The 14,294-nt window shown below is 38.4% G+C and overlaps 1 protein-coding gene and 1 long non-coding RNA gene across 2 annotated transcripts; one reads left to right on the top strand and one right to left on the bottom strand.

The window, feature by feature from the left end:
• Positions 1 to 7,368: 7,368 nt before the first annotated feature.
• LOC115266369 (caspase-1-like) lies at positions 7,369 to 13,793 on the top strand. Its single transcript, XM_062851582.1, has 5 exons — positions 7,369 to 7,511; positions 7,558 to 7,579; positions 7,844 to 8,148; positions 11,542 to 11,676; positions 12,953 to 13,793. The coding sequence occupies exons 1-5, from the start codon at positions 7,421 to 7,423 to the stop codon at positions 13,342 to 13,344; spliced, it is 945 nt and encodes a 314-aa protein (XP_062707566.1). The 5' UTR covers positions 7,369 to 7,420; the 3' UTR covers positions 13,345 to 13,793.
• LOC134288017 (uncharacterized) lies at positions 12,351 to 12,946 on the bottom strand. Its single transcript, XR_009997696.1, has 2 exons — positions 12,664 to 12,946; positions 12,351 to 12,603 (listed from the first exon to the last, which is right to left on the bottom strand). It is a non-coding gene; the product is annotated as an uncharacterized LOC134288017 (long non-coding RNA).
• Positions 13,794 to 14,294: the final 501 nt, after the last annotated feature.

The raw sequence follows: 14,294 nt of genomic DNA, 5'->3' as shown, positions 1-14,294 counted from the left end.
AACCTACATAGAGTACATAGAAGCAACGTAAAATATCTAAGGTACACCGGGGCAAGTTGAAACGGATGGGGCAAGATGAAACAGAGAGTTAACATGATGCTTTCTAATGTTGATAAACAGTTCGATCGCCATAACACATAGTCGATGATACAAACAATCTTTAGCGAAGGATAAATTTACAAATTGTATTGAAATCTATTTCAAAACTTCGTGTTTCGTCTTGCCCCGGCGTACCTTACTCAATCTACTGAGATATCCTTGCAGATGTCAATCCAGGGCTTACTTACAGACATAGGCGCCAACTTAGGGGGGGGGGGGGTGGCAAGCATGATTTTGCCCCCCCTCAATATTTGACGATTTTTAATGATTTTTCGAATTTCCCATACAAAAAATCAGAAAAACCAGGCTTTGCTCCCCCAATAATTTGACCAAGTTGGCGCGTCTGCTTACAGATTACTTCTACGTCTTAAGATTCTGTACACGGTCAATCGTCGATTACAATGACGATCTCGTCGATTACAATGAGGAACAATAGTGATTATAGGGGGCTGTTATATAATTCAAGTCAGGTTCTTATAGATTTGTGACAAAGTGTAACTTTATCAATTTCTCAGTCATTACTCAACGCATTTGAGTTGTCTTAAGTTAAAATGAAAGCTGCAATATCCTAGTAGAATGCTTCGTATTTTTCGATTGGGCATTTGATTACCGAGATGTCTATCGAAAAGTACTTAAGTAATGCAACTTAAGTACTACAACTTAAGTTTTTAAGATTCTTGACTGTGTATGTTTATCAATTTCTTAGTCATTGGTCAACCGATTTAGATTATGTTAGCACCAAAGGAAAGCCAGTACACTCAAGTAGAGCTCTCAGATCATATAGTGAGGAAAATAACAAAAATACTATTGAATATCATATTTGCATTATCATATTTGCTTGCTAAATATCTTACTTTAGCTACAATAATGGATGATGCAAAAGAAGCTAGATCAAATTAAAGGTCACTTAAGGCCAATGATGGTCATTCGTAGCACCTTCTTCCAGCCAGTGTTGGTAAACTCACACTCAAAGCTCACTCATGAACCGCTCCTGCGTGAGCAAACTCGCGTGCAATTCTGAATCATTTTCTAACGCGCGAGATTTTCATGCAAAATCTCGCTCTCACGAGTCAAGCTCCGAAATCTCATTTGTTTGTAAAACGAATCCAAATCAATTTAAACGACTATCTTTGTTGTTGTATGCAAGGTTTGATCCTTTTTTGTCATATAATCCTAAAAACTTCGTTGTAAATAATAAGACTACCAAGGAATGAGTGAAATCACGAGTCACCCAAGTAACAGAACTAGCTGAATAACAGTTTCTTAAGCTAAAGTTTGCTTAAGAGTGGTTTGTTCCACTCTTATACAGCAAAATTGTTTGTTGGGAACTCATGCATGATTTTTTTCGGTGGTGAGTTTGGCGAGTCAGGAATCGCGCGTGAATCAACTCAACCATGAGATTTGAGAATTTGAGTTTTTACCAACACTGCTTCCAGCACAGCCTTCAGTATAGTCTATTTTACGAAACGACAACAGTGTTGATATTGATATTAACACTCACGGGCTTGGGCGCAACCTCCTGTCAAATTTTCATTCATGAAATGAGCGATCAGCTGATCCGAAACGTCTCTAAAATGGCTCATGGTTACACCTGGAGATCACCACAACAAACGCACTGAACGAAAACTCCCGCCATGAATTGAATGATTTTTGCCTCATCCGAGCCCCATGCCTATTATCAGACAAGACTTGGATGATTTTTCATTCAATTCAGCTTCTATCAAAATAAAAACAATTTGAATGTTTACCATCCTAAAAAAGGGTGATTATCATTGCTACTTAAGAAACCAATATGTGAATGATATTCATTCCTTTTCCGGCTCATTTTGGTATGGGTTCTGTTTTTATATAGTACAAATATTTAACTATTGAAAAGTGAACTGAAAACACCAATTTCAAATAGACTTCTTCACTTTATTCATTTACTATACATTAATAAACGCGAGAATATACGTGCGTGGATCCCTCGGTGGATCTGGCCATATCGCTGGATGTCATTTTGGACGCATACCTCCTGTAAATAAATATTTATTACTCGCCCAATCATATTTGGTAAATGATTTGATATGCCTAAAATTGTCGATTCTTACTACAATTTGTTGAATTTCCTCCACCAACGGATCTCTCCGGAAACAAAATACTTTTGACAAACTCCAACATCGCCATATTGTTTTTTTTTTAACCCTTATGTGGCCGACAGGGTACCCGGGTACCCAGCGCCCATTTGAAAAGCACGGTGTAGAAAAAAGCAAAAAAATTGTCGGACACATAACGGTTAAAGAAAGACAGCTGTTGGTCTAAAATTGAATGATTTTCGATATAAGGACTGTATCGGAAATTAACTATAAACAACAATTGCCTGAAAAATAATCTGTTCGAAATAAACATAATTTTATTTTTGGAGATACTATATAAATCTCTTAAATAAAGAATGGCAGTTCTGATTTTCAAAAAATAATCATTTAACTTGGACTTTTATCTCAAAGATTGCACAAATGTATTTAAAATTTTGGACACCTCCCAAAAATTTAAAATTGCGAAAACTATGAGAAAATATTCAATTTTTTCTCTTATTTTTGCGCAAAGATATTCTTTTCCAGAATGCTCATGATATAGGAAAATTATTTTTATCAAGAAAAAATCCCTCCGCAGTTTAGGGCAATTCTTAAAAATGAAAAAAAGCCATTTTTCGAGCAACTTTTTTTATGCGTCTTCAAAGAACGATTACGCAAATAAAAAATACATAAAGTTGAAAATTTGCATTTTTTTCGATTGGGTATGCATTTAAATCTATTGAAGAGGTAGTTTTATCAGAGAACGGAATTTTATAACCTCTAAAGATATTTAAAACAGAGCGTCAAAGTTCGACCAAAACGTAGGTGTTTTTTGGGATAGACCATATTCTTAATGTTGGAGGTTTATCTATCCAAAATAAGAATTTTTAAAGTCGGTTTTGAGTGATATGCTATGTGTACATAACTGCTAGTTATAATCATTATTTTCCAGATTTTTCTCCGTACAAATTTTTTTCGTTACAAATGTTTGAAACGTTAAAAAAAATTAAAATAAAAACTGTTTGTACAGATTGTTATTTTGTGTGGTATACTCATAGACCCATATTTTCAATAATACTAAACATTTGCCAAATTTCTTCAAGCTGTTCTAAACTTAACTATATTGTGAAGATTTCATAGAAGAACCGGAATGAAAAGACCAACCGTGCGTCGAGATAGAGCATTTTGAATGTTTATAGTTAATTTCCGATACAGTCCTTATAGGACATAGATGGAAATGCTTTCAGATGTTTTTGTGATGATTATCAGTCACAACAAACCCCAAGCAACAAATCATTCATTATCTGTGTCTATTTTAATATTATAACAGGATGATTTATTTTCGATAACACGCAGTAAAATCATTCTGCACTGAAATCATTCAAAATTCAGATTCTGCAGATTTGAACCGTACCAAATGAAGAATCATTCTTTATACGGCGGGGGATTTCGTTCAGTGCGGTATCGCAAATTGACCACGTTCTGATTGATGGACGGCACTTCTCTGACATTATCGACGTCAGGACCTATCGTGGCGCTAATATCGACTCCGATCACTACCTGGTGATGGTCAAACTGCGCCCAAAACTCTCCGTTATTAACCATGTACATTACATTGACCTAGAGCGACTGAAGCAACCGGGTGTCGCCGCCGCATACGCGCAGAATCACGAGGCAGGGTTGCCGGACGAGGGTGTGCTCGATGTGGCCCCTCTAGAGGACTGCTGGAGTACAGTCAAAGCATCCATCAACAACGTAGCCGAGAGCACTATCGGGTACGTAGAACGAAGTCGACGAAACGATTGGTTCGACGAAGAGTGCAGAGCGGTTCTGGAGGAGAAGGATGCAACGCGGGCGGTAATGCTGCAGCATGGAACCCGACAGAATGTGGAGCGATACAGACAGAAGCGGAAGCAGCAGACCCGTCTCTTCCGAGAGAAAAAGTGCCGCCTGGAAAAAGCGGAGTGCGAGGAAATGGTTCTGCTGTGTCGTTCACAAGAAACACGTAAGTTCTACCAGAAGCTCAACGCATCCCGCAAAGGCTACGTGCCGCAAGCCGAAATCTGCAGGGATAAGAACGGGAGCCTCCTGACGGACAAACGTGAGGTGATCGAAAGGTGGAAGCAGCACTTCGACGAGCACCTGAATGGCGAAGAGAATGTAGGCACGGAGGACCAAGGCAACGGAGGAAATGACTATGTTGGTGCAGCAGAGGACGGGAACGAACCAACTCCCACGCTGAGAGAAGTTAAGGATGCCATCCATCAGCTCAGACACAACAAAGTGGCCTGTAAGAACGGTATAGCAGCAGAACTCATCATGATGGGTCCGGAAAAGTTGGCCACCTGTCTGCACCAGTTAATAGTCAAGATCTGGGAAACCGAACAGCTACCGGGGGAGTGGAATGAAGGGATAATCTGTCCCATCCACAAGAAAGGCGACAAGTTAATGTGTGAGAACTTTCGATCGATCACCATTTTGAATGCCGCCCCTGATGCCGCCTACAAAGTGCTATCCCAGATCATCTTCCGTCGTCTTCCACCTTAAGTAAATGATTTCTTGGGAAGTTACCAAGCCGGTTTCATCGACGGCCGGTCGACAACAGACCAGATCTTCACAGTACGGCAAAACCTCCAGAAATGCCGTGAATACCAGGTCCCAACGCATCACCTGTTCATCGACTTCAAAGCGGCATACGACAGTATCGACCGCACAGAGCTATGGAAAATTATGGACGAGAACAGCTTTCCCGGGAAGCTGACTAGACTGATAAGAGCAACGATGGACGGTGTGCAGAACAGCGTAAGGATTTCGGGTGAACTATCCAGTTCATTCGAATCTCGACGAGGAATACGACAAGGTGATGGACTTTCCTGCCTATTATCCAACATCGCCCTGAAAGGTGTGATGCGACGAGCCAGGCTCAACAGCCGGAGTACGATCTTCACGAAATCCAGCCAATTTTTCTATTTTGCGGATGACATGGATATTATTGCTAAAACATTTGGAACGGTGACAGAACTGTACACCCGCCTGAAACGTGAAGCAGCAAAGGTCGGACTAGTGGTGAATGCGGCAAGATAAAGTACATGCTGGTAGGTGGGACTGAGCGAGACAGGACAAGCCTTGGCAGCAATGTTACGATAGACGGGGATACTTTGGAGGTGGTAGAATAATTCGTCTACCTCGGTTCCTTGCTAACGGCTGACAATAACGTGAGCCGTGAAGTACGAAGGCGCATCATCAGTGGAAGTCATGCCTACTATGGGCTCCAGTAGAAACTGCGGTTAAAAAAGATTCACCCCAGCACCAAATGTACCATGTACAAGACGTTAATAAGACCGGTGGTTCTCTACGGACACGAGACATGGACGATGCTCGAGGAGGTGCTAAGGACGATCTTCGGTGGCGTGCAGGAGAACGGTGTGTGGCGGAGAAGGATGAACCACGATCTCGCTGCACTTTACGGCGAACTGTAGGTGAATAAATCGGCCCTCCAGCAGAGGTGGTGTTTGATTCGTCGCGATGATTCTGAGATGCCACCTGGAAGCTTGCAGCGCGTTCTGTTGTGAAAGCAATATACAATAGGTGAATCCGAATGGTCCCCCATTCTAGAGGCGCTGAGTGAGATAGGGAGAAAATCGTTTGTTTACATAAAAAATCAACTTTTTTGTCTTCAAAATTTAGTCATATTTTGCACCGATAGTTGCTATTTTCCATTGGCAATGGCTTCTAATATCATCATTCTCGGTGCCCACGCCAACAGACATCGGATTGGTCAGCTAACAAAAAATCCGGGAGATCGCCCGCCGGAGGCATAGCAAGAGCTCCTCAAATTAATCACATAAATTGTTCGTAAGTACCTACCGGATCTAAGCGCATCTGAAAGAGAATCAAATTTTCTTTCCGAAAAGTGCTCGTTTGTTTCTCTACGATGCGGGATTCGATACGAAAAAGTGAAAAAAGTGCACTTTTCCTATGCTGGAAAATTTTAGCGGAGCCCCTTTTTTCATAGGGTTCTCATTCCTGCCACCAGATGCGGAAGGATCGTTAGCTTCCGTTGGATTTACCTATAGGCAAATCTAACGGAAGCAAACGATCCCTCCGCATCTTGTGGCAGGAATGAGAACCCTACGAAAAACGAGACTCCGTCAAAAAGTGCCATGGCGCAGCATAGGCAAAGTGCACTTCTTTCACTTTTTCATATTTCGCGCTTAGTATCATACGGGCGTATCTGATCGATTTCTATTCATCGATTTTCTCTTTGGATTATTTCGGAAAGTTTCGATAATCTCTTGGTGTAGTACGATGGAGGAGCAGTAGAACTATCATCTAGAACAACAGAAACAATTTAATACTCATGACACACATGTGATACAAGAATTACTGTACAATTGCGCTTGAAATGAGTGCCATACTGAAAACTCTCTCAGTTCAAGTCAGTCTTGTTAAAATTTTCTTGACACTGCGTACCGTTGTACAGGAATCACACTCGTATCACATGTCTGTCCGGGGTATAAAACGATTTCCTGGCCAAGTTATTAACGAAAGAGAAAATCGATGAAGAGAAATCGATCATTGTAGATGCGCCCGTATGATACTAAGCGCGAGATATGCCGCATCGTAGAGAAACAAACGAGCACTTTTTGGAAAGAAAATTTAATTCTCTTTCAGATGCGCTTAGATCCGGTAGGTACTTACGAGCAATTTATGCGATTAATTTGAGGAGCTCTAGATATGCCTCCGGAGGGCGATCTTTCGGATTTTTTGTTAGCTGGCCAATCCGGTATCTGTCGGCGTGGGCATCAAGAATGATGATAATGGAAGCCATTGCAAATGGAAAGTAGCAACTTCTACAGCAAAAAATGAGTAAAATTTGACGACAAAAAATTGACTTTTCTATGTAAACAAACGATTTTCTCCTTATCTCACCAAGCGCCTCTACAATTGGGGGTAATCCGAATTGGCCTATGGCTTCCCGAACGAAACTCGAGAGTTGGGTTAAAAATACCTATATTTGGGTACTTTTGTTTCTCCGTGTAGATCTCGCCTTCATGTGCGCCCACTTTTGTATTTTTCTGTTCTGACGGCTCCTATCCTAACGAGATAGGCTAGATGAGTTCTCGCAGCGCGGTGTCACTAATACTTATATAAATCTACTGGAGGAAAATACGCCCGTTTGATTTAGCCGGCAACAGCTGATTGTTGCTTGCGATTTTCCATCAGTATAACTCAAGTAGCGTTCGTGTAATGCAACGTGTACGTACATGAAAGCAGAAATCACTATTCAAAGTAGTTTCATTTACATTTATGTTCGCACAAGTCGCATTCTTCACTTCAGTGACTGCTATCCGCCGGATAAACATCTGATAAGACTGAAACCGAATCTACCCCTTTAGTTTAGTGATTTTATTTGAGTTTTGCAGGTAAAACTACATCGTAACGGAGGAACAATTTCGTATAAGATGCACAGATCTTTGCGGTGTGACATGACTCATAATATATAGGTGTATTTACGATCGTCAATGAACTTGGTACTTGTTAGATGCTAAATTTTGTCACGAAAGGACACGGAGTTGCGCGTATTGTCCACTGTTTAGTCAGAGTCAGTAGAGGTCATTTGTCTGCTGGTTTTGAGATTTCTTAAACGTTAGACACTGGAGTTATATCTATAACTTGTTTCTGTTCAGTTTTCAGATCATGAAAAAATTGTTCGGTCGGAAAGAAGTCAACTCGCCGCCGCAGATGAGTCCTACCTTGGCGCCTGCGTATACTATTGAACGCTATTCCGCGTATTACCCAATGAATCATAAGCACCGCGGCCAAGCAATCATATTTGCACACACAACGTTCGATGAGAACCTGGAGTTAACCAACAGAGATGGAAATGATGTGGATTGCGACATGCTGGTGAAATCGCTCCAACGGTTGCGATTTGACGTGACCCTGCGCAAGGATTACTGCATGGATTGTATCCTTAAAGAGATAAAGAGAGGTATGTCTATTTTACTTCTGTTTGGGTTACTCAACTGTTGTGATTATGAAAATAAAGAGTTGTGGTGTAAGTCAAATACTAAAATTTTAATCCTGTTATGGTTTAAGAAATTATCATTTATACGTCTAAATAGTTTATGTTCTTCCACTCACTATTTTTTGAAGATAGTTTTATTGTTATCCAAACCTGGATATGTTTGTCTAGGATTTTGATTCCAAATGGGGCACCACCATTCGGGTTTTAATAGGTATAATATGTATATAAGACGTCTACATTTATGTCTGTGTTAGGAAACGGTTTGCATATTTTGAATAGTCGTCTGAAATGGCCTGAATGTAAGACTGCGAGTACACTGTTTGTCTAAACGACAAATATTTGACAAGTTTTGGCTTTATATTCAATCTGTTTGTCCCTATCCATTTTTCGAGAACGGGAAGCGTTTTTGTTAGTTCGATACACCTTGGTCAAAATTTACCTGTTAAATAGAACAGAATAGAATGTGCAAATGCATTTTGGACAACATCTGTTTTTGCTAACCATGCTGCGGCTTTAAAAACTGCCAAAGGAAATAGCTGAAATGTGAAACACAAACCTCTCAATATGCATTGATACATCGGTGAAATTTAACAATAAAACATATGCTGGGACTGAGATTTTAGCCTTTAAAATAGCAATGAGTGACGACCTCTTACTATTCCGAATGTTCTGTTTAATGTACTTGCCCAATAAACATCAAATGTTGCAGGCATAATACAATATGCGGCAGGAAAAAATGAGTTTTTTCAACTTCAAAGCTCAGGTTCGTCCATTTGACGTTAACCAATCTATGTTTCAACATTCCATGATCTCTAACAGGCTAATTTCACAAAAAATAATATAAAATGTTTACAAGACTGCGCCTGAAGCTGAAGACAATCAAAATTTTCAAACCACTGAAAATTACACAGGTCGCTAAATTTCATATCTGATTCAATTTTGTCTACAATATCATCATTAGCGTGGGACACATTTTACTCTTGTACACTTTTTGAGTTTTATTTTGGCCCCATATCAACTGTACAAAATTTCAGCTCAATCGGAGAAACTATATTTTAGTGCCAGCCATTTAAAGTTTTCATACGATTGAGTATGGGGAAAATCACTTTTTCAAAGAAAAATCGCTTCAGGTTGCCCCTTAACTCCTAAAAATAAATCGATGAATGATTTCGGTTGAAAATTTTACGAAGAATCAACCCTCCGAAGACCGCAAAGCGATATAAGGCATATGGAAAAAGTTATTGGCTGAAAAACAAATAGCATGGCAACGCCGTTTAACACGTAAGGAATAACAATAAATAATAAAATCTCGTAATTTTACCGATCGGGTTAGGCTTAATAACTTTTTTTTAAAAAACGTCGCATCGCTTTGCGGTCTTCGGAGGTCTGGTTCCTCGTGGAGTTTTCTATAGAAATCATTCATCGATTTATTTTTAGGGATCAAAGGTGACCCCAAGCGATTTTACTTTGGAAAACCCATAGTAAATCGTATAAAAAACTAAGAATGACGGGCGCAAAATTATAGTTTTTCCGATCGATCTGCAATTTTGGACAGTTGATATGGGACCAAAATGGAACTAAAAAAATATACAGAAGTTGGAGTTTTACCATATTTTATATTTTCCCATATAAACCGTGTCCCAGGCTAATTATCATATATAATGTGATTATTTCATTCTGGCTTGGTTTTTTATCGAATTAAACCTAAATTGTTTACTGTTTTACTTTTTGGGCTCACGTTATCACATGTTAAAAATCGAATATATTAATTTTTATTTTTTACTAGCTATCCCGGCAAACGTTGTACTGCCTGCTTACTGTGTGCCCGCAAAGTCATCTGTATGGGAGCCCCCCGTTCCAGAGACCGGAAGAGCCTCACACCGAGCTAAAAACCTTTCCCGGACCCAAAAATCTCCGCATACAAAATTTCACGCCGGTCGATTCAGTAGTTTCCGATTCCATAAGGGTCAGACAGACAGACAGATAGAAATTCATTTATATATATCATTTAAATGATATACAGGGGATACTCAAAATAACTGGGACAGGTAAAATTTTCACTTTTCGAAAAATGTTCAACTCGCTGTAACTTTTTGAAAAGGGCATCAAATATTCTCAAATTTTTACTGTAAGTTCATCAACTAGTTGTGTATCAGTGGTCCAAATTTGGAAAAGATCGGGCTATTCTTCACGAAGATATAAAGATTCTTGAAAAGGATATAATTATTCGATAGCCAACTTTGAGCTGTTATATCTCCGGATTCAATGAACTGATTGCAATGAAATTTTGATCATTCATGACTTATATGATGAACTCTTAAAAACGTTCAACTTAACTTGACATTTTTAACAAGAGCGAAAGTTATTACGATTTCATTTATTTCACGATTTTTTAGTAAATTCATCAATTTCTAATATGCATCCCATTACTTTCTCAATTTATTAGCGGCTATGTTGTAACTTTCCTTCAACATGCATTTATATATAAGTCATTAAGAGGGAAATTAATTGAACTATAATTTGCATCTTGGATTTTGAAACGATGTTGAAGTTTTGGATAATTTGGTGTTTTATTAGAAAAATAATCTAATCGTTATAATTTTCTTCCGTGTTAAGAATTTTAAGTTAAGTCAAAGGTTTTTCATAGCTCATTATACAAGTCATGATTGGTCAAAATTTCATTGCATTCGGTTCATTGAATCCGGAGATATAACAGCTCAAAGTTGACTATCGGATAATTTTACCTTTTTCTAGAATCTTTATAACTCCGTGGATAATGGTCCGATCCTTTCCAAAATTGGACTACTGATACACAACTAGTTGCTGATCTTTCAGTAAAAAATTGAGAATATTTGATGCACTTTTCGAAAAGTTACAGCGATTTGAACATTTTTTGAAAAGCGAAAATTTTACCTGTCCCAGTTATTTTGAGTATCCTCTGTATATAGAATATAGACATTGACTGATATACACTGTCATGAAAAATAGTCATATATATCCCATATTCAGCGCCATATAGCGCCTTGAAATTTCCGCATTTTTTTCTGTCCCACCCTGTACTGGGGGTGGCTAAAATGTTCGGGACAAGCATTTTTTTCTCACCTTTGCATAGAGTGCCTCAAATTTGACTGTTTGTCAACTTATTATATATTATATATATATGTGCATCATTGGTACAAATTTGTGATCGGTTGGTTAATCTTTCGCGAAGCTAGAGCCGTTGTCGTAAAACATTTTTTTTAGTTTCTATTTATGTGTATCCTAACTAATGCTAATTCCACACTTATCGTAAAACTCTATGTTTTAGACAACTATAATGGACAGATATAAATAATCCTCTTTTACATGTTTCTGCAGTTTCCGAAATGGATCATTCCGACAGTGACTGCCTGCTGGTTGCTGTTCTTTCGCATGGCGAGGAAGGTGAAGTAATCTACGCCTATGACAAACCCTATCAGATATCGAGCCTTTGGACATTCTTCACCGGAGACCAGTCTTCAAAAATCATCATTGCAAAGCTGAGTTTTAAAAAAGTATGCGTTGAAAAACTCAATGCTTCGCTACAAATTCGATCATTCGCATTTTATTGCTCCTGTGATCATTTGATGTGAAATACTGCATCATTGATTCAAATCATTTCAACGCAACGGTGTCAAGCATTTTTGACGTTTGAGCGAAGCATCAGGATTCTCAGACCAAATCGAGGATTAGTACGCTCTGCAGTAAGCGTCTCTGAAAATGTTTGATGCGCACAGATTTCAATTTAATGACCTTGGTTACATTTAGGGTTCGCAATTGGATATTTCTCTAACTGACTAAATCTCTATGACACAATTTCCGAATCACAAACTAATTTGTGTAATTTGTACATAATCATATCCAAAAGAATAGTACTTGAGGAGAGACAAGCAGTAGAACCTAGGAAAGAGCCCAAAATCAGTTTAAAAACGTACTGAATTTCTACTGGGAAATTCAACTTTACTACCATTTTGTTGGTTATTATAGTAAGATGTTAGGGAAACAATTCTTGAAACGTTGTAACCAAATCGTTACTATCATTTTTCTGGTTTTAGTAAATTGTCCAGCTGGATGTCTGGGTTTTGTAGTTCTATTATTGGGAAATAGAATGTTAAAGGGACAAATATCGAATATTGTAAATGAAGAAATTAAAATATAGAAAGAACTTTTTATTTGGTTGGTATTGTTTTGCTGCTCCTTACAAAATAAAACAGATGAAAAATAAGAAACATTTGGCAGCTGTTCTCATTACTTTGGATCGATTTGGTTTAATGCATTTCCGTGGGATTATTTTCATTGAGGCGATCCGGGACCCAGCCAACCAGTCAGATCCACAATGTGTAGGAAAGGCTAGAATAAGACCGGTCAACATATTTCATTTTCGCCCATTCTCGATCAATGCTGAAAGAAAAGGGAATTGATTAGACCTTGGAAGTTCAAGTTTATAAATTAAATGTATACTTGTCTGAAGGAAGGACCAGGACTTAGTTGACTTTCGACCAGACGCAAATTAAATTTGTTACTAGCGTTGCTAGGCCTACCGCACACGGTTGTTATGCCTGAAACATTGCCCGCCGTGTGCGAAGAGTTGATCAATGATTTAGATCAATGATGCAGTATTTTGCCAAAATGAGAGGAACAAATCGCAGCTAAGTTGATTCGCCAAACAAGGAGCGTGCATTTTTCTACTCCTTAGTTTTTAGATCAAAGCAACGAAATGCAAAGGATATTTTGAAGACTGCCGGAGACCGATGCCAGACGCTTGTTGGAAAACCAAAAATCTTCATCATTCAAGCATGCCGAGGAAACGATTTGGCTTCCCGCGTTAAAGTCGAAAAAGATGGCGTAGACAGATACAGTATTCCAACGAATGCCGATTTCCTGTTCGTGTTCGCTACGTTTCCCGGCTTCATATCCTTCCGCAACCGCATAGCTGGTTCCTGGTTCATCCGCGAGCTGTGCAACGAGTTGAACGAAAATGGACAACGATTTGATATGTTAACTTTGTTGACTTTTGTGACTCAAAAAGTGGCCTACAGTAATGAATCATATAATCCAGTCAAACCACATTTGCACATGAAGAAACAAACTCCCTGTGTGGTATCCATGTTAACCAGACTATTGCTATTCAATCATGTGTAGGTAATTAAGTGGATGTAAAAGTTTTAATGCTAAGTTGGAATAACCAATACCAAAGAGTCCATCGTACATTTTAAAATAGGGTATTGGTTCCCTTATTAAGCATGTGGTTCCCATTTTCATCCTGAAAATGTTTTGTTTCTTATTGTTGTATTTTTTGTTAGAAATGAGCACCGATGAAAACAAAATGAACGGAATCAATCGGTGCCGTAATCGTTTGTTTTCGAATACGATGAACATGGGAGCGTGAGATTACTGATGACACACATACCCTATATTTGAATCACTTTGAACATTGTTCGTCTAGTCTAGTTCATTTATAGTTTCACAGTTCGCAGAGTGCTAACAACATGAATTTCTTTTGTTTTATTTAATATGAGTTTAAGAGTGTTCAACTACTCTTTTAAAATTTTATCAATAAAATATATGTACTAAAATATCCTAAAGCCCAATTCACACGAAGTATATTCCAAACTTGTATATTCCGAAACGCGTGTGTATTCAACAAGAGCATGATTTTTTTTTCTCAAACAAAAACGTTACAAAACTTACCAAATAAAACTCACATAGTTTCCAAATTCCTTATCAAAGAATTCCTTATTTTTATACAATTCTAACCTAATCACTGACCGGAAGTCATTAACATTACTGTTTGGCTAATTTTTCTAATTGTAGTTGATAACTTGTGCTAGTATCCAAAGTGCCAATTTTTCATTATTTCTAGATTGAGTTTAAATAAGGGCGAAACTAACATGAGAGAGTTCTCTTCATCGACTCTCTCTTCTGCAAATTAAAGTGACAAGATGCAAACTCAATCGAACTTTTTTACACTAAGACGCTAGATTGCATCGCAACCTAGCGATTTATGACCAAAAAGTTCAACAATACTTGCATCTTGTCACTTTAATTTGAAGAAGAGAGAGTCGATGAAGAGAACTCTTTCATGTTACTTT

The sequence above is a fragment of the Aedes albopictus genome, chromosome 2 (assembly GCF_035046485.1).
Source record: "Aedes albopictus strain Foshan chromosome 2, AalbF5, whole genome shotgun sequence".
In the NCBI taxonomy this organism is placed as follows: domain Eukaryota; kingdom Metazoa; phylum Arthropoda; class Insecta; order Diptera; family Culicidae; genus Aedes; species Aedes albopictus.
This window is presented reverse-complemented; position numbering and strand designations above follow the sequence as displayed.

Coding starts and splice junctions, on each gene's coding strand:
- LOC115266369 (XM_062851582.1), top strand. CDS start 7,421: ATGAAAGCAGAAATCACTATTCAAAGTAGTTTCATTTACATTTATGTT. Junction 7,512..7,557: donor CAGTGACTGCTATCCGCCGG/ATAAACATCTGA, acceptor CCTTTAGTTTAG/TGATTTTATTTGAGTTTTGC. Junction 11,677..12,952: donor GACATTCTTCACCGGAGACC/AGTCTTCAAAAA, acceptor CTGCCGGAGACC/GATGCCAGACGCTTGTTGGA.